This window comes from Oikopleura dioica, chromosome 2 (genome assembly GCF_907165135.1).
Source record: "Oikopleura dioica chromosome 2, OKI2018_I68_1.0, whole genome shotgun sequence".
In the NCBI taxonomy this organism is placed as follows: Eukaryota; Metazoa; Chordata; class Appendicularia; order Copelata; family Oikopleuridae; genus Oikopleura; species Oikopleura dioica.
The window spans coordinates 9,022,216-9,043,444 of record NC_137292.1 but is presented as its reverse complement, the minus strand read 5'-3'; the positions used below and the strand labels follow the sequence as shown (position 1 = coordinate 9,043,444).

At 45.7% G+C, this 21,229-nt stretch overlaps 3 protein-coding genes across 3 annotated transcripts; 2 read left to right on the top strand and 1 right to left on the bottom strand.

Annotated features, from left to right (window-relative positions):
* The first annotated feature begins 274 nt into the window (after positions 1-274).
* Positions 275-1,206, top strand: LOC145698133 (zinc metalloproteinase nas-13-like). Its single transcript, XM_081775338.1, has 2 exons — positions 275-470; positions 512-1,206. The coding sequence occupies exons 1-2, from the start codon at positions 332-334 to the stop codon at positions 1,204-1,206; spliced, it is 834 nt and encodes a 277-aa protein (XP_081631464.1). The 5' UTR covers positions 275-331.
* Positions 1,207-4,656: 3,450 nt separating this feature from the next.
* LOC145699446 (uncharacterized) lies at positions 4,657-5,579 on the bottom strand. The gene is made up of 3 exons (XM_081776719.1): positions 5,343-5,579; positions 4,819-5,300; positions 4,657-4,775 (listed from the first exon to the last, which is right to left on the bottom strand). The coding sequence occupies exons 1-3, from the start codon at positions 5,567-5,569 to the stop codon at positions 4,663-4,665; spliced, it is 822 nt and encodes a 273-aa protein (XP_081632845.1). The 5' UTR covers positions 5,570-5,579; the 3' UTR covers positions 4,657-4,662.
* Positions 5,580-19,296: 13,717 nt separating this feature from the next.
* On the top strand, positions 19,297-20,411 carry LOC145698132 (uncharacterized). The gene is made up of 4 exons (XM_081775337.1): positions 19,297-19,507; positions 19,632-19,737; positions 19,888-19,972; positions 20,228-20,411. The coding sequence occupies exons 1-4, from the start codon at positions 19,391-19,393 to the stop codon at positions 20,409-20,411; spliced, it is 492 nt and encodes a 163-aa protein (XP_081631463.1). The 5' UTR covers positions 19,297-19,390.
* The last annotated feature ends 818 nt before the right edge of the window (positions 20,412-21,229 follow it).

The following is a 21,229-nucleotide window of genomic DNA, read 5'->3' as shown; positions in this document are numbered from 1 at the left end:
TGAGCATTGCTTTTTTCAAGGTTGACAAAAAACATTCTAGAGAAGCATGATGCTGATTACTCAATACGATTTCATCAACAACTGCTTTGATGCCGCGATGAGCTTTGTGTAATAAGCGGCGAATTAACCACTCTGCTATTAGTTTTCTGATTTCTGTCCGAGTGAGCTCTGCGCTGATAACCTGATCCGGGGGGCTCATCCCGCCTGTTTCGTTCCTTCTAAAATTGCTACCTCAAATTTACCCGCGCGTTTCTTTTCACTCAAAAGCAAGAGAAGCAACCCCTGCTCCAGAGTGAAAATAACAGTTTCCTCTTGAGAAAAGAGAACGAAAATGTGGAACTTGTTCGCCGCAGTTTTTGTTCTTGCGGCGGAAGCAGAAAAGTATGGACAGTTCAAGGGCAATTTCGTCAAGAAAGAGCCTCAGAGATCGAACAAATTAAGAAGAATGGTGAACAGACGAATCAGAAAATGTGAGTTTTTTCATAACTTTTAAACTGGAGCGCCCTTTTAGACCCGATAGAAATGGTTGATCCAAAGAAAGAAACACCCCTTCAAAGAATCAACGACGATCTGTTTTTGACGCCCTTCCAAGTTGAAAAGATCTCGCAAATGACAAGAACAAGCGCGGCTAGCTGGAGAACGGATTTTTCCGCGGTCGGTAGAATGGATCTTCGAGGCGCTGCCACGATTGCACCTCGATGGAATATCACGAATTCGAATGGACAGACTATCGTTCCTTTTCGCTTTAACGAAAACTTTCCGCAAAGATGGAGATCCTACGTTGTTGACTCGATTCAAAGCGTGTCTTCATACATTCAAGGTTGCATTTTATTCGAAGACGATACAGAGAACAAGAAATACCACGACAATTTCATTGAGATCACGTGTGCCAATCCTCAAACAGGTGGTTTCAATCAAGGCTGCTGGTCAAGCCTTGGAATGGTCGGAGGAGCGCAACGAATGTCACTTGAAACTCCAGACTGCAGCACAAACAGAGACCCGAAATTCAGAGCTTGTATGAATAAAGGTACCATTCAACACGAGTTCATGCACGCCCTTGGATTCCTCCACGAACACATGAGACCTGATAGAGACGAATATGTAAGAATTCATGAGCAGAATGTGTTTCCTGGAATGGAGCCACAGTTCGCGAAAATTCAAGGAATCGAATACCAATTTATGGATTTACAAACGGAAAGGGAATGAAACAGCTTATTTTTTTTATTTTTCAAAAATTGATTTATTTCTGAAAGTTTCGCATTCCTGAACTAAGCCCTACGACACTCGATCCGTCATGCAGTATCCCTTCCATGTGTTCTCGATGAACCACAAAGACACGATCACGCCGCGCGGCGGAAAGGACAAATTCGAGCTTGGCAACTTCGAAATGATGACATCTATCGACGCTCTTGAAGTGTACAACATGTACAGCTGCAAAAAGTTTGGCGAGTTCAGCAGAGATTCATGTCGAAATGGGCGACCCTTGCTCTACGGAAGAAGATGCGACCAGTTCATTGAGTGCTCAGACAAATCGGACGAGGGTGCCCAATGTCTTCAGGAGTACGGCTGCTGTACGGGCTCCTTCCAAGTCTCTTTCCGTGGCGTCAAAAATGTTTATTTCACTTATGCTGGCTTCGACGAAACAACGAATCGTCCCTACTATGTCGGTGGCCCCTGGCCAGAGTCCCAGCGATTCGTCATTTTCTACGGCTACTATGTTGGAAGAGAAAGCAGAAATTGTGGAGATATGCGAGGCATTGGCCACTGGATGATTGGACATGGAAGCAAACCTTGGAGCTGCGAGAAGATCGCCGGTAACTTGAAAAACTTGTTGGAAATCGTCGAGTCGGAGGATCAATGCGCCGATGATATGCCTTTTATTTCGGATAAATTTTGCGTGAACCCGGAAGAAATTACTACGCAATTTGTTCCGTTTGTTGAAACAACGCTTCCTGAGACAACTTCTACAACTACAACGACTTCTACTGCCGAAGAGACAACATCAACAACTTGGTCAACGACAACAAGAGGAAGTATGGGCACAACTACGGAATATACAACATCTACATCGACACTCAAAGAAGAAACAACAACGTCAGTTATCACCACTACTCCAATTACAACAAAGAGGGTAACTACTACTTCCACAACAACAACAACGACAACAACAACTTCAACAACTACAACCACAACCACCACAACTAAAACCACATCTACAACCACAACCACAACTAAAACCACAACAACGACAACAACAACGACCACTACAAAGACAACAACTACTACAACTAAATCATCATCCACAACGAGTACTGAAAGTTCATCCTCAGTAGAAGCAACAACTGAGGCAGTCAATACCGATCCATGGACATTTGTTTCAGGTATACTGAATTAAATATCTTTATGAAACAGGTAAGTTAAATATTATCATGCTCTCGAGCGCTGAAATCTATGGTTTTCAAACACATACCATCAACATTGATAAAGGGAACTGCTACTGCTATTTATTTTGTTTAGATATTTTTAACGACAACTGGTCGAATATCACGCTTCTTGGAGTTCACTGTTTTGCTCGCATTCGTGATGTATTCGAAGTCCTTCGAAATTCCATAATCGTATGGCATCACATTTCCGTAGCTGATGTTATTCACGTAGCTTTTTTTAGTTTCAACTTTTGTTTTTCTCTTTATATTCTCAAGTTTCTAGCAAGAAAAAAGGTAAGTTTAACCATTCCTGCTCTGTTCTTTCGTCAATTTCTTCTCTTTTTTAAACAACTTGGGCATGAACTCGTTGAAAATTCGCTGGCTCAAGGTGACAAGGAGCATGACTGACAACTCCAGAATGCCAAATAATGATGCAGCGGAGATGCCCATGAAGAGACCTAGACTTCCGCCAACGTCAGAGATAAATCTAGCTTTGACGGGTTAACAAACATGATAGCTTTATAAAAAAGAAGCGTTTGGAAACACGATTGGCAAAAGGATAGTCAGCTGTTTCATTTCGTTCTTCGAGAACGTTATCCATCGCTGAAAAGGGATGAGAACGTAAGTTCACATTATTTGATTCTTAGCTTAAGTTTCATCCCTAATTATAAGAATCGATGCAATGCTCATCCTCGCGATAACAGAGTTTTTATTGTGTGCATGCCTAAAAGGATCACTAAATCTAATTAAAACTGTCCTACCCGTAGTGGATTCTTTGCGAATAAGGCTCTGTTGACTCACAGTCAGGTTCGCAATTGCACTTGGTTTGTTGCATTTCTTGAAAAACTCGAAAAATGGGCTTGATGCACGTTAGATGGTCAAAGATTGTGCAGTTGTGGATATTTGGATCGCGACGTTCGGCAGGAGCAAAGGAGAGATAACAGGAGCACTCATCTAGTACTAACATGGGCCGAGTAAAATCGAATGAAAATTAAGTCAAGAGTGAGATTTTTAACTTGGCCATCTGAATTTTGCACTCAAAAATGCAGTGTTTTTCAGTGTAGGTCGTATTCTCTGGCAGGAATTTCAAGCGTCCTTCATTCTGATGTCTGCAGATAGAATAAGGAGCACCGAGCATTTGTTTCTTCTGTTGCACCAGTTTTACAATCGGAATCGATTTCGAAGTCACTTGAAGGCTTTTTCGAAAGTTCAGAATTTTCTGATAGTTTGCAGTATAGAACATCGACAACCCTTCCATGAAGTTCGTCCATCCAGGGCCCCAGTCGTCACCTTCGTAGCCGACAACAATGTTCAAAGTGGAGACGTTTATCATCGGATTGAAGACTTTGCATTTTCCTTCTTGGAAATGCGCGCTTTTCCACTGTTTTGAACAATCTTCCGGGCCGACGCGGCAGGCATAAACGTGGAAGTCGGAGCTCGTTTCTTCTATAAAATTGTAGACGCTGGTGTTCTTCAAAAGATCTGTGTAGGGAACTAAATGGATGAACGAATTCATCATATCCGCGCGCTTCTTCTCGTCGGGAATCTTTTTCGCTGTGAACTCAGACTTGATAAATTGAGAAAGCGGAAGGATTCCATTATGGTACGAGTCGAACAGTTCAGCTGGAGTATCCGCCCCACTGTACAGCAAACCAGTAATGTTTTGCATCCAGGGGTAATTGCGGTCAATCTTTTTTGGCGAGTGGATCGAGTTGAGACAGAGAACTATGCGAGGAAGAATGATGTCTTTGCCGCCGAATTTCTTGCGGAATTTTATGTTAGATTCATACTTGTTGAAATGGTTCAAACACTTTTTCGAGGATCAGCTGTTTTCGATGAAATAAAAAAACTGAAATGAGCCTGGTTCCTCTACACATGTCCACAACGTTCCAACGATTCCGAGGATGAAGATGACTTGCCAAATCGACTGACGCTTCTTATTCTCCAGGAGTAAATAGGAAGTCCCGTGAGGCCCGACATTGTTGCCAAACTCATGGATTGCCCCCTTGAATCCCGAAGATTCTTTCTTAAAAAAGGCCATTTTAAAGTTCACTCATTCTTATTTCTCCTCAAGCTCACTGCTACAATGCACTGTTAAATACGCTGATAATTTGATTTTACTGAGGCTAATCTTGTTATAACAGTACGACTTCGACTGCGTGTGTTATAATGCGAATAACTTATTCGGAATAAGTCAATAATGTAAAGAATTTGATTTCAAATATTTTTAGTAGCATTTTTATTCAGTCAGCAAAGCCATCAAAGTATTCATCGTCGTCTCCAAACTTATCAAGTTTTCTTTTTCGCTGCATTCTTCTTCCATATCCTCATTGTTTAGGATTTTCTGCATGTCTTGTGAGGAATGTTAGTTGAAAAGTAAGAAAAGAGTAAAAACCTTTGAGAGCATCAATAATTGTACCACAGCGATCGCTCGAGATCCACTCCGGGAGGATCGTCTTCCGCCGATCAATGAAAGCTGTCGCAAAGTCTTCATGGTCAATCAAAGACTTTTGAAAAAGAGCTTCTATCTCCAGTCGAAATTCTCTGAGAAAAAAGTCCCTCGGTGATTCTTTTTCTTGTTTAACTTGAACTTCCAGTTCTTCCATTGCTGGCAGTGGTTCTAGAGGTAGCTCAGGTCCAACGAGTGGCAATCGTTTTAGAGGTGGCTCAGGTCCAACGAGTGGCGATGGTTCTAGAGGTGGCTCAGGTCCAAAGAGTGGCAAGGGTTCTAGACATGGCACTTGGTCCAAAGAGGGAACTGGTTCCAAAGGAAGTAAATCCACTTCAAGCTCAGGAACTTTGACTTCTGACCTTTCTGTTTTAACCGACTCATTCTTCCTTTCCAGTCTTTCGAATAATTCATCAAGCTCTTTCGTTCTATCGATAAAATTGTAATTTAGTCTCGTTTCCTTAGGTTACCTGATTTCTCCTTCTTCTTCATCTTCTTTCTCCAGTTTACATACTTTGGCCCCGACAAATTCTTTGCCCGATCGAGTTTGAGATCTTAGGATTGGAGACGAAGAGCTTGGCTTGTCTGCAATTTTTAGTTGCTCTTCTTCAGAATCCATTATTGCTGGTTCTTTCTTTGGTTTCTTCGGTCCTCTCTTGATCATTTTCGTTCTGTTTTCACACGCTATTTTGATCATTTTGAGATCGAAACCTTTGTTGAAGATGATAAAAGAAGTATTCTCAGAATCCTATTACTAATAGCCTATTACTAAATTTTATCTATAATATCACTCCGTTCCTATCCGACGCAAGATGGGGCAAGTTAGTAATTCCTTAGCGGCGTCCTCCGGAGTTATCGGCAACTCAGTGCGAGCATAGATTTTGCTTTTTAGCAAAATCGTCAATCCATAAGCCATCGACTTCGCTTTACAAGTGTGCTTAGCCTTTGGGATGGTGACTCTGGAATAGGAATCGAATCGAACTCGTCGAAGGTAGTCTTTTCTGATCGAATGGTACTGAGTTGGATAATAGCCGTCTTTCGTGGTTAGTTCTCTCTTTGAGACGACGAGTTCTTTGTCGGTGACGTAGATCACCCTCGGACGTCGCAGTTCTGGCATTTGATTCCAATCGGGAACTCATTCTCCTTCAGATCCTCCGGTTGACATGAACCACCTAACTGGTGAACAAGGAAGACTCTCAACCCGTCCGGAAATGTGAACCAAAAGTTTGTGCATACAAAGTGGGTAGCATTCACTGTAGTAATGAACAGCATGTTCCGGTAACTCGGACACTCATCTTCCTCTAATCGCAATAGTCTCTCTTCAATATCTTCGTACGTCTCCTGCTCCGCTCTTGCCATTTCAAAAGTGAGAAAGAAAAAGACAACTTCTTTAGCCACGGCTTCAAGTCTAGAAAGGAAAGCTTTCAAACTTATCTAGAATCAAAGTTTCACAAAGTCTCTAGATAAGCCGAAAAGGATAGATTATTCTAGAGACAGCTATGAGAAAGAAGCTGGGATGAAGATGAAGGTATTCCCTAGCCCGAGTTTTACAATTTCATAAAGAGTATCGTAACTGGCCCCGTCCCAGAAATTCTAACAAAAACAAGCTGCAGCCATATTCTCCGTCTTTTGCTCCTTTTGTCATGAAACACCTGAGCAACTCCAAATGTGTAGAATAAATCCGGATTTAAGATTTCTTTAAAATTACTGCAGATTGCAGTAGATAGCGCGACCCGCATATTCGACCCTTCACGAGAGTTCAGCGACGAAATCAAGCGAAGATCGAATTCGGTTGAAGTCTCGCGTTTGGCGCCCTTGTTTATCAAGCTGTGCATCTTGCCTGTGGAGTTGACGACCTCATTCCAAGAGAGTCAACCCACAGGTGAGCTTCTTTTTCAAGTTCTGTTCATAACATGTTTGAAGTCCAGGTGCTCTTTGGCTCTGGCAACTACAAAATTGTTGTCTTCTTTCAGCAGGTCTTCTAGCTTAGGAAGTGAGCCTTTTGCAAGTTATTTGAACCACTTTGTGGTGACTGATAAAGGTCTGAACTCACGAGTAAAGTTGAACTACCCCGAAGAACATGACAAGCAAGAACCTAAGCTCGATAATCGCCGCGGGAAGTGGCATGATTGAACCTCGCGATCTAGCAAATAGGAACCGTCTGAAGGACAAGATCATCGCAGTAATGAGAAGTGCAGGAACCGCGGAAGTTCCGGGAGACATGATTACCAACAGCCGGTGGTTATGGTCGACGGATGACACGAGCGGTGCAGTTCTACCAAGCTACGGGATCCCAGTTTCGATGACGGAACTCGAGAAAATGGTCAGCGAGAAAGTCCTGCAGGACTTAGACGACGTAGAGGACGATGACAGCGGCTACTTAAAATTCGTGACGAATGGAGCGTACGTACTGGAAACCAGGAACTGGCTAGAAGTCAGGGATCCAGGAATATCATCCGAAGAAGCGAAGAAAGAAGCAGCCAAGAAATCATCGCACTTCTTCGAAAAGATCAAGAACGCCAAGAAGAGCACCGCAGACAAGTTTCGAGAGGCGGCTCGCCTAGCGCGGGAAGCCATGTTGGCTCTACTAAACGGGAGTGAAGGTGAGATAAGAGTACTCCGGGATGCTGTAGCGGAAGGAGGTCAATTCTACTCACTTGAACACTTCACCAACACCGTCGTTCACAACGACAGCGCAGCATGCTTGAATACAGGAAGGAACATGGTCACAACTATGGAGTCCCTCCGCAATATGATGGCTATCAACAGCAGCAGGTTGAACTTCACCACGATGACTAGAGCGTTCTTCACGGAGTTCAAAAAGAACCTCTGTAAGTCAGAGGGGACGGACAAGATATCAGGAAACAACGCCATCGGCTCAAAGAAAACGTTGAGCGAGAAAGAAGCTGAGACCCAGATCTTGTCAAGGATTGCAACGTGCTGTGCGCTGATCACGGTGGACGCTAGAACAATCGAGAAAATTGAAGACGAATTCCACAAAAAAACGGGGAAGACGTCGACTCCAGTTGAATTCTTCAAGAACGCCAAGATCTACCAAGAAATCGCAGCCGCGGAAATCAGGAGATGCCCGAAGCGAATCGCAACGGTCAAGAAGATAACTGAAGAAAGTGGTGATCACGATCAAAACGAGGAATTGGTAGCGAAGATCGGTGATAAGTCAAAAGGGTCGAAAAGAGGCGGAGGCGGCGGCAGAGGTCGCGGCGGTGGTCGCGGAGGTCGATATTCCAACGGTCGAGATGACAGCGATCGCGCGAAGAAGCAGCCAAAGGACGGCAATGAGGACAACAAGGACTCAGCCGGCTCCAAGAAAGAAAGCACTCCATGTTGGCACTGCAAAGTAGCCATCAGAAAATGGAACGTGTACGATCACAAGCCCTACGACTGCCCTAATAGAAAGAAGGCGTTGAAGATGATAAGAACGATGCACAAGAAAGAGGAACAAGTCGGACAAGTCCATGAACAGCGCTCCAGCGATTCGGCATCAGAAAACGGAGGAGCTGGAATGTGGCAGTTGAGTTGACTAGAAAGCGTCAACCAGATTACTGCGACAGACAAGAAGGACATCCCAATGTTCTGGACTCAAGCAGAATCTGGTAATGACGAAGGCCTCGTTCCTCTGCACGTACAGCTCGATACTGGCGCTGAATGTACATGTATCGGGCTGGAACCACTAAAGAAGATAAAGCACCTGTTCAGATGGGAGAGCAGGAACATAAGATGCGCCGCCGGGAAAAGACTCGGCGTATTCGACAATTTCAACAGAAACAAGGTGGCCAGCTTCGCGATCGTGATAAACAACAAACGAGTTTGGATCGAAGGAGCTGTAGTCATCGAAAATCTACAAGGTCTGCTGATGGGCCTCCCACATCTGAAGGGGAAAACCATCGTCAATCTTGTGGAGAAGTCGGTCACGTTTAACGATGCTGGCAAAGTCTTCTACGGTACCGAGGAGGTGTGGAAGATTGGAGAAGCAGATGAATTGGACAAGACCAAATTCGAACCAGATTCGAGGAAGATCTACAAGGCGAAGATCGAAAAGATGCGCCAAAAAGCCGAGAATTCTACCACGGTTGATGATATAACAATGGGAGATGTAGGCGAAGCTTCAGCGAAGAGATTGTGGTCAGTCTTCAAGAGCGATGAGTACGCAGTCGTGTTCAAGAAAAGGATCGGATGCCTCAACAAAAACTTCAACATAAACGCTGAAATGAACGTTGAAATCAAGGAGGAGAACATCGGTCCAAGAAGAAAGCACGAAAAGCAGTCCGAAGAGAAAAAGGACGTGATCTGTGACCATCTCGACGAGCTGTACAGGGACAAGATACTGGTGTTCCCCGACGAATACGGCATAAGACCACGTAACATCATACCGCTGATGGTTGTGTCCAAGAAAGACGATGATGGGAACGCAATTCCACTGGCACAGAGCGCCAGAATCGTCACACAAGCGCACAACACGGTCAACAAATGGAGCAAAACACCGCCGATGGTAACGGACGATCTCCATGACATTCTTCAGAAAGCGGCGAAGGCGTCAAAGTTCAAGTATTCGATGAAGTGCGACGTCAGCAACGCGTTTTTCCAACTACCGATGAACCAAGACCTGTGGAAATGGTTCGGCGTATATCACCCGCGCCAAGGCGTAATGGTGTATACAAGATGCACGCAAGGATGGATCGCCTCGATGGGATTCATGCGCGAAGCATTCTTGAGGATTTTCAGCCCGATCGAGAAATGGTGCTTGAGGTATGCAGACGATATTCATCTAGTTGCAGAAACGGAAGATGAGTTCGTGAGGGTGATCTCAAGATTTCTCGACATATGCAAATACTACGGGCTCACGCTGAAAGGAAGCAAGATCTTCGTTTGTCCTGAACGCATGAATTTCTTGGGAAGCGTGATAAAAGACGGCAAGATCTACCCAAGCCCTCATCAAGCAGACAAAATCCGCCAGTATTCGAGAGAGAAGATCACCACCGTCAGCGAGTTGAGAAGTTTCTTGGGCGTACTCGTTCCACTGTCGAAGTTCCAGAACAGACCAACGGAGTACCTGGTGCCACTAAGAAAGCTGCTTGACGGCGACGGCAAAGTCAAGATCAACTGGACGGAAGAAAGTGAAGAAGCACTTGAACTAGCCAAGAAATCAATGGACAAGTTGATGGAACTAACTCCATTCGACGCGAAGAAAAAGGCGTACATCGTGGTAGACTCATCAGCAGACGGATGCGGCGCGATACTGTTCCAGAAGGACGAGAACGGCAAGAACGTAGTCTGCGAGTTCTACTCGAGAAAACGCCCAGACGCAGAACGAAAGTTCAAGGCGAGCAGCTGCATGCTTGAAACGGCAGGGATGATAGGCGCGTTAACCTACTGGAGAAGGTATATCATCGAGTCGAAATGGCCTACAGTAGTGTACACGGACTCGAGACCATTATACTGTATCGCGAAGAGGTGGGCCGAGAATAGATGTCCATCCGACATCGTGACCATAAACAACCTGTTTCGCAGCATCATCGGACTTCAAGTAACAGTTGTTCACCTTCCAGGAAAGTCCATCGAAATATCTGGGTGCGACTTCATATCGAGAAGCAAGAGTCACATGCAAGACTGCAACGACGATTGCCAGATCTGCAAAATCGCAAGAACACCCAGCTCTAACGAAGTACCATTCGTGTCAGAAAAGCAGCTAGAAGAAATCGACACACAGGTCAGCAAGTTGAAGAACTACCAAGCGGTCAGAAGAATCCAAGTTCACCAATTCGACGAAAGCATGAAAGATGTAGCATGGAACATGACAGATTCTTGGGTAGATGAAGTTGACTACGAGAAGGAAGCCTTCGAGAAAGTCTGCTACGTAACGTCGAAGCGGAAGCCGAGATCGCTGGAGGAATTCTTGAAGGACGGCGGAGCAATCAGGAAAATCCAAGAAACGGATCCAGTCCTGAAGCAAGCGTTGAGACACATCGAGAAGAAGCTCAATCCTCCTCCGAAAAAGATGAAACTGGCGACGTTATGCAGAAAAGCCAGGATCGTCAACAACCATCTGCGGATGAAAAAGTGGATCGGAACGGAAGAATACGACTTGGTGATAATACCAGAGCCTCACGCTGTAAAGATGTGTAGAATGGTTCACAACGCCACGACTTGCCAATCTCCAACACAGCTAGCCGATAAAACAAGGAAGATCTTCGAGATATCCAACATAAAGACGCACGCGCTGAGGTTCACAACATCTTGTTACAAGTGCAGCCTGATGAAGAAACCAGACAATCTGGTTGCACAGCCTCTGAAGGCAGTTCCAGTGCCTAAAAGGATCGGAGAGCTGATACTGGTGGACGAAATCAACAGGACGGACAGGAACAACCAGCCCTTCAAGTTGTATTTCGCAACCGAGGGTATCACACGCTTCGGCGTAGCACTGGCCGACAGAAGCAGCGTGAACACAGGAAACTTCGTCGATTTCATGACCCTAGTGAAGCAACTTCTAGCGCCACTACAGAGCAAGTCCACGAGAATCATCATTAGATGTGACAAACATGCAGCTCATCGAAGCGCAGAAACGAAGTCGAGACTGGCGAAGCTGAACATGGAAGTCGAGCTGTACGAGAGTACGCACATGAGCAAAAACATCATTCCAGAACAAGACGGAAGAATAGCAGTCTTGAGCAAGTTGTTGAACGCTCAGCTGAACGACAGATCATTGGAACTTCCACAAGCTGTACAGAACGCCATCGCTTCGTACAACCACACGCTGGGGCACGGCAAGCTTGCCCCGGTCGAACTATTCACGGGTAGAAAGATCGGCACGCAGGATAACATCAGGATGAGCGTAGACGACCTCGTCTCTCAGATCGAGAAAGAGAGAGAAGGGCGAAGAACTTCAGCTGATTCAAGGAACGCGGCGAAGAAGTTGAAAAACAAGCCCTTGAAGATCGTTGACGACAAGAAGCTGGCGGAGAAAGACGAACAAGTTCTAAAAATAGGTGATATCATCAGGCTAAGCACGAGATGGGACAAGCAAGACTACGACAGATTATGGAAAGTAGTCGAGATAAACTGGAAGAGTCGCACGTGCCTCGCTAGAAAGTTCAACGCCAAGAACGACGTCAAACCCCGAGAAATATCCTTCGACATCATTGACACAATCGTGTCAGACACGGTCCGCAAAGTCAGCGATAACTTACTGTCGAATCCGATGGCTAGATTGTGGCTGATGCAACCTGAAGACGTGTCAGTATGGGAAGAAGCCGACGAGAACCATCTGGGACCAAGAGCTCATCGAATCGACCTTCTCGATGACTCAGCAATCTCCCTCGGGCCGAAATCGACATTACCACCGACGCCAGCACCAGAAATTGAAGTTTCACCGAAGCAATCAACTCCGTCGAAGACGCTGAAATCCTCATTCGGGCTTTGGTGTTCGAACAACATCGTGAGCCGGTTACTAACAACAGGAGACACGGGAGTGTGGACAGCTTCACCAGAAACAGATCTAAACGAGACAGACGAAACTGTACAAAACAACGAGTCGAGCGAGGATTGCTCGTTCCACTCTGTAGCATCTTCTTCTGCGTTAAATGAGTCGGATCTTGATAAACTAAAGATCCGCACAAGCTCAAGGACAAGAAGAGAACCAGATCGCTACAGAAGTGAAGATTACATGTAAGTGGCCACGACGGGTAAATTTATTACGCCTGCAGTTTGGAACTCGATCAAGCGTTGGTACATGGAACTACAGAGTAGGAACAGTTCTCTTCAAATTTTTTTCTTCATCTTGCTTCTTCGCCGCCGCCGTGGTAGTTTCTGTAGAGATGGAACAGTCGGAAGTTGGGTGAAAACCAGTTGAGGACACCATCACTACAAACTCCGTTGTCAACTTGCTACGACGTACAATAAAACTTACGTTGGATGAGGTCGGAGTACTGAGCATAATGCTCAATCGGCCAAGTTCGAATCATCTTCAGCAGTCGAGGATTCAACAGTTCCTCCAGTTTCTCCGGCTGGATTCGCCAGAGGGACAAGAGCTGAGGCTTTATCAGCATCAATACGTCGTAGCAGAGCTTCACGCTCCTCTTCATTGAGACCGACAGGATCACCACGTTCGTCGAGTTGATACTTGGCAAGCCCCGAAGCGTAGCGGTGACACAAGCCGCGAGTCGAGCTCCTGGCGAACGTAGCACGGCGTCCGAAGTGAACTAAAACAAGATGAAAAACCAACGGATCAAGTACAAATCATGTAAAACATCAAATCACCAACAAACTACACTTACCAGAAACATTTACCTCTCGACCTCGAAACAAGGGGAAGAGACATTCACCACCGTGGAGAGTCAGACGTTCGGCATCGGATAACATACCGAGAATCGTGTCGACAACGTCGCGAGTTGTACCTCCATAGTACTTACAATGAGCTCCAGCCGCGTACCACTCCTGGAAACTAGCAGGAAGAAGCTCTGAATTCAAGATTCAATGGGTTTCATCCCACTAGTCTTCATCGACTTACGATATGGGAAGCGGTTGGAAGTTCTTTCACCCATCGAGTACGATCCCTTCTGCTGCAAATGCTTCACAGTGGCGTACACAGCGGCTCCGGTTGCTAAATAGATCACAAGTCACGAAATGAAGTACAGAGAGGGTCGACTCACCTTCAAACTCACGAACATAAGTGAGTCGAGGAACTCCAAGAAGAATTCGACTGGAAGACTCACCACCGTCAAGTCGTTTCAAGGAGTAGCCAGTCATGCCAACATGACGAATAGGTTCGGCTTCGTCGGAGAAAGCGGTGGATCGCACGAACTTGGACTGGTACGGGGCCACAACGGACTCGCCAGGACGAAGTCCAGTCAACGACGGAACGGGCGGGAATCGGCGTCCAGTAGTTGCATCGTAGTAGCACTTCGGAGCCGACACTTCCTTGCTTGTTCCAGAACCGGAAGCACCATCACGAATCGTTGACGGATCAGCATCGGTGGACGGGCGACAGCCACAAAGTAGAGCTGCGAGAAATGAAGCACCTCGCTTGAGACCACCGTTGCCACCGCTGAGGATCAATCCATCATGAAACCGCGCCCTATGATCAAAATAGAAGGCCGGTTCACCATCGAGAGAGCAGATTGGCGTCAGGGAGAACTCAGCTGCAAGAACGGAGAGTCCAATCAAGGCAACTTCGAGGACTCCTAAGCCATGTGCGTCGACATCAGCCGCCTGGGTCGACCAATGACCAACATCGAGAAGCCGGAGTCGTTCTCGTCCAAGAGGACACTCAGGATCACGTGGTACGTCACCGTCATCTCGATTGACCAGCGTGTAAGGGCGGATCATGTTGGCGAGCTGAAGCTGATACATCTCAAATGGCGAGATGAGGAACAGTGGACGAATCGAGTTCACATCCAAGCCAAGAATCAAGCAGATGACCCGACGATCAGTCTCCTTCGGATAAAGATGCTCAAGACGACAAGCAGCGAAGATCGTGTCAGCCAACCTGAAAAATAAAATTATTAGAAAGTGCAGAAGTTAATAAGCACTAACGTGAAACCTTCGTATCCGAAGGGATTCTCACCGAGACCCTCAGTGAGCGGATAACCCCAGTGCAAGCAGTCGTTCCGATGATGAATCTGCTGGATATCGGGGCGCCAAAGAGGAGAAGAAGGGTCGAACCAGTCCCGTGATCGTAAAATCGGCGACAACAAATCGGCAAGACGGGTCACACCGCGCTCTGGATCCCAGTAACGTGGATCATCCAACAGCTCGGACTGAAAAGAAGAAGTCAAAAATCTGCGCGAAAACGATGACTCACCAAGAAACCAGTTCCGGTAGCAGTATCAAGAACGGTTGGAGATCCTAGAGTACAGAGCGACTTGCCGAAGTCGATACGATCAAGAACAGAAGCATCAGCGTAGCCACCTTTGGTCAGCTGATCGAACAAGCCAACTTCGAGCGGATCAGGAAGAAGATTGCCCTGCGTTCGGACATCATTATCTAGAACTTGTTGAATACTAGTTGAACGGTTCACATCGTACCTGGAGGAACTACGACTACAGTTCGGTAGACGCGAGAGTGATCAAACAACTCCACGTTGTGACGAACTCGAGTATGCTCCAGCACATGCATCTGGCCTCCGGCAGCAGCAAACGCGTCGCGAGCAGCTTGTATGTCTTCCTCGATGTCGTATCCAGCGTAGTCAGGGTCAGAGCAGAAGCGATCAGGCCACTCGCAAGGATAGTAGTCGGGACCGGGAAGACCAAGCGATGATGACTTCGGCAGAAGTGGTACGGTGAACCGAGAGTCAGGGGTTGGGCGAAACAGCGCGTGGCAGGTATCGTCGATAGGCTGATTGTGGCCGAGAACCGGAAGATACCGCTCCAACCCGAGCTGACGATAAACACGGTCATGACGATAAGTCTCGCAAAAACGAGAAACTTCACTAGCAGACGCCAAATCTAAATGACCGAAGTTACTAGTTGATTTCAACATTGATGAACTTACTTCGCGATTTTACAGGGGTTTCAATCGGAGCCAGAAGCGATGTACCTCTGCGAAGGGAATCAACATCGCGGGCGAGCAGATCCGGAAAGCCCAAAGAAGTCCCGGTGCCGACGGAACGATGAGTTGCAACGGCAAGGGCAGCATCGACAGTTCCAGACTCAACGCGCCAAGTAGCTTCTTGATCAGCTTCATCACGGGCAGTTGATCGTGCGCTGAACGAAGGATGGATACTCCAGGAGTTCGCGGGACGACCTGAATCTACAGCAAGAACTCGAGGAGTAGGTGGTGGAGCTCCGAGACGTCTTCGTTTCACAGCCCACAACTCTCCGGTAGATGGATGAAGCTGCTCCACGTCGCGAGGATGAGAGAAGTCGGCATCATGAGACGAGTCCATGTGACGAGCGTTGAGGAAACCAACAAGAATTTGAGGGGGAGTAATCCAATCCTCGGTTCCAGACGCTGGGTTACCAGGTGCGAAGAGTAGTCGACTTAGCTCATCTTGCTCGTACCCGAGGTCAGCATTCGGGCGACTGGCGATACAGGGCACCCGCTTTGAGTAGTCAGGGAGGCTGGGCTGCGCCACAGGGAGAACTGCGAGCGAGAAGATGGGCACGGGCTCATCCGGAACGAAGCGAGAGAAGCCAGTGGAACTGGAAATGCCGGTGAAACCGGTAATCGTGGAGAAGGAAGGCGAATCACCGCCAACGCCTGGATCTCGACGATAAATCCCCGACATTTCAGGATAGAAGTGGTCGCGGAGAACGAGGGAAGTTGGAGTTGAAGACGGCGGGGAAGACGAAGAGTCGCTCCTGGAGTCGTCAGAAGTGCCGGTCGAGACATATCGAACGACAGGCATCACAACAACGGACTTCGATGATCTATGCTGAAGAAAGAAGTTTTTGAAGGAAAGAACTCTTTCTCGAAAAATAAAAAAATTTAAATATAAAAAGAAGAAAGTGCAAGAACTGGTACACATCTCAAAGTTGCAGAACGAAGAAGGTTGAACTTGATGAAATCTTCATAGGAGACGTTTTCTCTGGAAAATTTCTCTGGCAGAAGGATGAAGATGAAAGATCTGTAGGTCAAGCAAGTGCAGCGAAATGGGAGAAACGGTCCTCCATTTGTAGCGAGCTGATTGGCCGAGCGTGTTTTGAAAATGGCTCGAGCCCGAGAAATCGGATGAACTCGATGACTGGAAAACAAGTTCAGCTGGAAAACATGGCGCTCGAGGTAGATTTGAAGCTGGAAAACATCGCCATTTAAAAACGGTCGATGAGTGGAAAATCCGCCAGTCAGAGCCGAACTAAGTTCAAGAGATGTTGAACACCGAAGATAGCAGAGCAGTTTTGCGGACTGCTTTCAAACCGCACGAGTTTGACGAGAAACGACAGCAGGAACTTGGACCATCCACACGCCGGGCGATCAAGATTCTTCAAAAATTGGAGAAGGACTTGGATGAGCTCTCGTCACCGTCGTTGATGGGGGAACTGGCGCACCGTCGTCATTTCGAGATGGAAGCCAAGTTCTCGGAAGCTGTTACCATCCAATCCGGCGATGAATACGGTGCCAAGGGTCGCAGACTTCAGAAGGCGATCCCGTTGGGCATCTGGAACTGCTTGTCGGGCCGGATGGACGTCTACGTCAGGCTAGCTCAAGTTCAGGGCGAAGTGATGGCGAGTGGAGACGCCATTTGGTTTCCCCACGGATACCCTGGGGATGAAGTTCATGAACAGGACCAGCAGCTGTTGAATGCAACGCTCGAAACATCGTTGCAGGAAGTAGTAGAGCTCGGAGTTGAAATAAAGAACGAGAGCGACGACGATCTTCTTCCTCTGCCTGAACTGGAGTTCATTAACGAACCAGGAACATCATCAGGTACAACTTCGCGAAAACCGAAGAAGAGAGTTCGTCGGAACGCGGTTTCGAAGTCGGCGAAGAAGACATCTTCCCTGCGAGTAACGACTACAACGAAGGCGAACAAGCGGTCACGCCAGATCGTGAAGGAAGTTGTCTCCTCGGAGTCTGATGAGTTTGAAACGCCGGACAGCGAACTGCTCGATATCATGGAGGAAGAAGTCGTCGAACCGAAGAAGAAGAAGCGAAACGCTCGACATCACTAGAAGCTTGGGGGGCCACGCGACCCGCATATTCGACCCTTCACGAGAGTTCAGCGACGAAATCAAGCGAAGATCGAATTCGGTTGAAGTCTCGCGTTTGGCGCCCTTGTTTATCAAGCTGTGCATCTTGCCTGTGGAGTTGACGACCTCATTCCAAGAGAGTCAACCCACAGGTGAGCTTCTTTTTCAAGTTCTGTTCATAACATGTTTGAAGTCCAGGTGCTCTTTGGCTCTGGCAACTACAAAATTGTTGTCTTCTTTCAGCAGGTCTTCTAGCTTAGGAAGTGAGCCTTTTGCAAGTTATTTGAACCACTTTGTAGTAAAGTTACTGTAAGAGTGAGTCAAGGAGTTTGAGAATATAAAGCGGGAAAATGGACAATTCAAGGAGGATGTTTGCCTGGAAGAAACAATTCAAATGATATCGTATTCTGAATAGAAATGGCAATCAATACTTCTGTATTTGTCTTGTAACAAATAGAAGGTTATTCTTGTGGTTTTATTCATTGTCTTTTGAGACTGTTAGGGCTTCGATAGTAGGTGTCAAAGCGGCGTACGGTCGCGTACTGTAGCTGGAATAGGCACAGTATCTTCATCAACAAAAATCTATTTCATCAACGGGCAACTTTGGCAGTAAAGATTCAGACTGCAAACAGGGAGAAAAATGAGCTGGCGTCCTATTGTCGTCCACGGAGATTAATAAAGCCAAATTTGGCCGCTACCCGGTGATTGACCTCCCCGGTAAAGATTTAGATGATGGAATCTTTCTTTTTTTTCTCTGCGCGGAGGCAACAAGGATTTGTGTACACGCGGTGCTACCCAGCAGCTTCTGAGCGAATTTACGCTTTTTCAGAGTTTGTCGAGCGTTTATGACTGAACAAAGAAAGCAGAAATGCCCAAAAGAAGGATAAGGTTAGATTTATAGAAGAAGCTCTTCATCTGCCAGTTGCGAAAGAGATAAAATTTTGGATTTTAATCGACACTCTACTGTTCAGGTAATTTCTTATTATGTTTATGGCTGGTGCATTTTTGTTAATATTTAAGCTAGTCTTTGGGATTTTTTCCTAAATAGAGAGGCGCCAGAAGCATGTTGTTATGGGCCACTGATTTGGTAAACAGTAACAATAACCAGTCATATCTGTAAATATGATAACTACTGATCCCAAATTACAAATATTCGTTCATGCTCTACTATTAATGACGACTCAAAAACTTCATTCTAAAACTTCATTCCAACAAGGATGCGCACCTACAAAAATTTATCGGTTTTGTCGCCAAATTGTCGGTCAGACTGTCGGTGTCGGTTTTGTCGGTTTTTTTCTCATGAGTTTGTAATACACTAATCACTGAAGTTCACAAATTTAAATGAAACAAAAGTGACCCTGATAACCCCAAAAAGATCAATAAGGAAAGTCCAGCCTTGACATTTTGAAACCAAATGTTTGCTTATTGGAAATTCTAATGATTGCATTCAACTTGTAATCCAGGATTAGGAGATTCTATCAAGCCAAAAGAACTCGTCTTTATACTTGTTTTGCGCTTTTTGTTGCCTTGAGTCCCATTGACAAATTTTCCGCTTCGGTCAAAGTTCATTTCATTGTCCATTGACAGTCATTATTTGTTAATTTTGTCAGAGGAATAGTCAGCCCATGAAAAGGAAAAGGCTTATTAATGGTCACTAGAAGTCTCGCTCTCTTCCGCAATAAGGGTACGGCCAGAGCGCAGGATAAATATTTACCTTTGCGGAGAAAACGGCAGTGTACAGCAAAAAAATGCCAGTCTCATTATCAGCAACTTCGCGAAAACAAGGAGAAACGAAATCCTTTGCTTTAGATCACGCTTTTTTCGATGAAGAAAAGCAGCAATAAGAGGCAAATTCGGCAGCTGAAAAAGAAGGAATGAAATTGAAAGTCTTCTTTCTGCTGCTTTTTCCGAACATTTGGGTTGACTCGCTACTCATCGATGATCTGAGCTCATTGAAAACCTGTGGTTCGAAGAAAACAGAAGACTTTGAGGTTAGTTCACTGTTTGATTGCTGAGGGCATTGACCGGAAATCGCAAAACATACTTGACCATAAAGACCAAACGCCGCCGATTCCCATGGAAGTGACATTCGCCCGTCATAACATTTCTTTCCAGGATCGTGAATATTTGCCGCCAGGATTCAACAGCTACTCCGTCAAACTCAAGTTCAACAGGCAACAATGCTCGGGATCCATTATTCAAGAACGGACAATTTTAACGGGTAAATACTGTAGAAATTGAAAACTCTTGCGAAATCGAGCTCAGCTGAGCGTATTATAAAACTATCAAAAAATATTTAAATGAGTTCGAATTGCTCCGGCCCTTGCTCCGTAAATCACTGCTTCTAAATTTGCTAATGCTACATGTTCAGCTGGCCATTGCTGTCACGAGATCAAAGACAATCCGACTGTGTATTTCGGGGAATTTTGGCGTCGAGGAGATCCGTATTTTGACAGGTAAAGATCGCCAAGCTTGATTTTCCTTGCATTCCATATGTTCGCATTATGCGGTTAAACAATCAGAAGAGCGCACAGAAGCGACTAGCCAATGTTTGCCCATCGTTAATACTAAATGGCTTCATCAAGGACGTTGTTAACAATTTTACTATAGTCAGTTATTGATACTTTATCATTATTCCAGCGTAACTGCTCTTGTAAACGCCCCTGTCTGATCAAATAGAAGAAACATAATGTTACAATTTGTATTTTCAGTTTGCGCTTCAATGTCACCGCTAGAAAGGTCATCCTTCATCCAGAATATCGAGTTTTGCCGACACAATTCGACGCCTGCCTGGTTTTTCTGAACGATTCGATTTACGACGTCATGCCAGAAAATTGCTCCAGAAGGTACGTCAGTGACAGTTGTTTCCTTTTGGATTTATACCCGCTCCCATAAAAGCCAGAGTTTTATTGGCACATGAAATTTCGAATTGCTTAGAGATTTCGAATTTACTCAAAATTTGAACCACAGTTCATGAGATGAGAGAACAAACTCTATAAAACTGTGGCAAACGAAGACGGTGCCAATTTTGTGTCATTTTGATAGGAGCACTTTGTGGTTTTCTTCCATCTATTCGACATTGATTTCTTCTTTAGTGGTTGCGTTGAGCCGGTTTGCCTGCCCAATTTTCCAGTTGAAAGCTTCACCAACTACACTGCCATTTCATCCGGCTTTGGAAGAAAGACCTGGATGCTGAGCAAGACACTGGACCACTACTCGGGTTCTATTTTGACGGAAGAAATGTGCTTGCTCCACGAAAACATGCAGGTGAGCGCACTTCGCTCGGAACAAAATCTCAAGTGCCATTTCGTAGAAAAAGAAACTTCACAGCGGACATTTCTGCATTGGCAATTTGAAAACGATCAACGAAAAGGGAAATTTGCAAGTAGACCGGATCACCTTTTGCGATGGATTTTCTGGCTCGCCGCTGGTTGTCAACAGCGATGGTTACGCAACGATAGTTGGAATTTTGTCCTGGGGAGGACGGTGCGGCAGATACAAAAAGGAATTGGTTATAAGAGCTTCCTATTGCCAGTCACTGACCGCAGTACCTTTCATTTCGGTTCCTGAGTTAGAACAGCCGGACGACCTTTGACATTTTAAATCTCATTTTCAATATTTATTCGTCAGGAAGTGAGAAATTCCTTCGAAGTTTGGACATTAATTTGTCCAGCTAACTTTCGAGCTCGTATTTATTTTTTAATACCGATAGC

Bases quoted from the DNA above. Each gene is read 5' to 3' on its own strand.
- LOC145698133 (XM_081775338.1), top strand. From the start codon at position 332: ATGTGGAACTTGTTCGCCGCAGTTTTTGTTCTTGCGGCGGAAGCAGAA. The intron at 471-511 runs GTGAGTTTTTTC...GCGCCCTTTTAG, and splicing joins GAACAGACGAATCAGAAAAT to ACCCGATAGAAATGGTTGAT.
- LOC145699446 (XM_081776719.1), bottom strand. From the start codon at position 5,569: ATGATCAAAATAGCGTGTGAAAACAGAACGAAAATGATCAAGAGAGGA. The intron at 5,301-5,342 runs GTAACCTAAGGA...TTTTATCGATAG, and splicing joins GAAGAAGAAGGAGAAATCAG to AACGAAAGAGCTTGATGAAT. The intron at 4,776-4,818 runs GTTTTTACTCTT...ATTCCTCACAAG, and splicing joins AATTATTGATGCTCTCAAAG to ACATGCAGAAAATCCTAAAC.
- LOC145698132 (XM_081775337.1), top strand. From the start codon at position 19,391: ATGAAATTGAAAGTCTTCTTTCTGCTGCTTTTTCCGAACATTTGGGTT. The intron at 19,508-19,631 runs GTTAGTTCACTG...ATTTCTTTCCAG, and splicing joins AGAAAACAGAAGACTTTGAG to GATCGTGAATATTTGCCGCC. The intron at 19,738-19,887 runs GTAAATACTGTA...CTACATGTTCAG, and splicing joins AGAACGGACAATTTTAACGG to CTGGCCATTGCTGTCACGAG.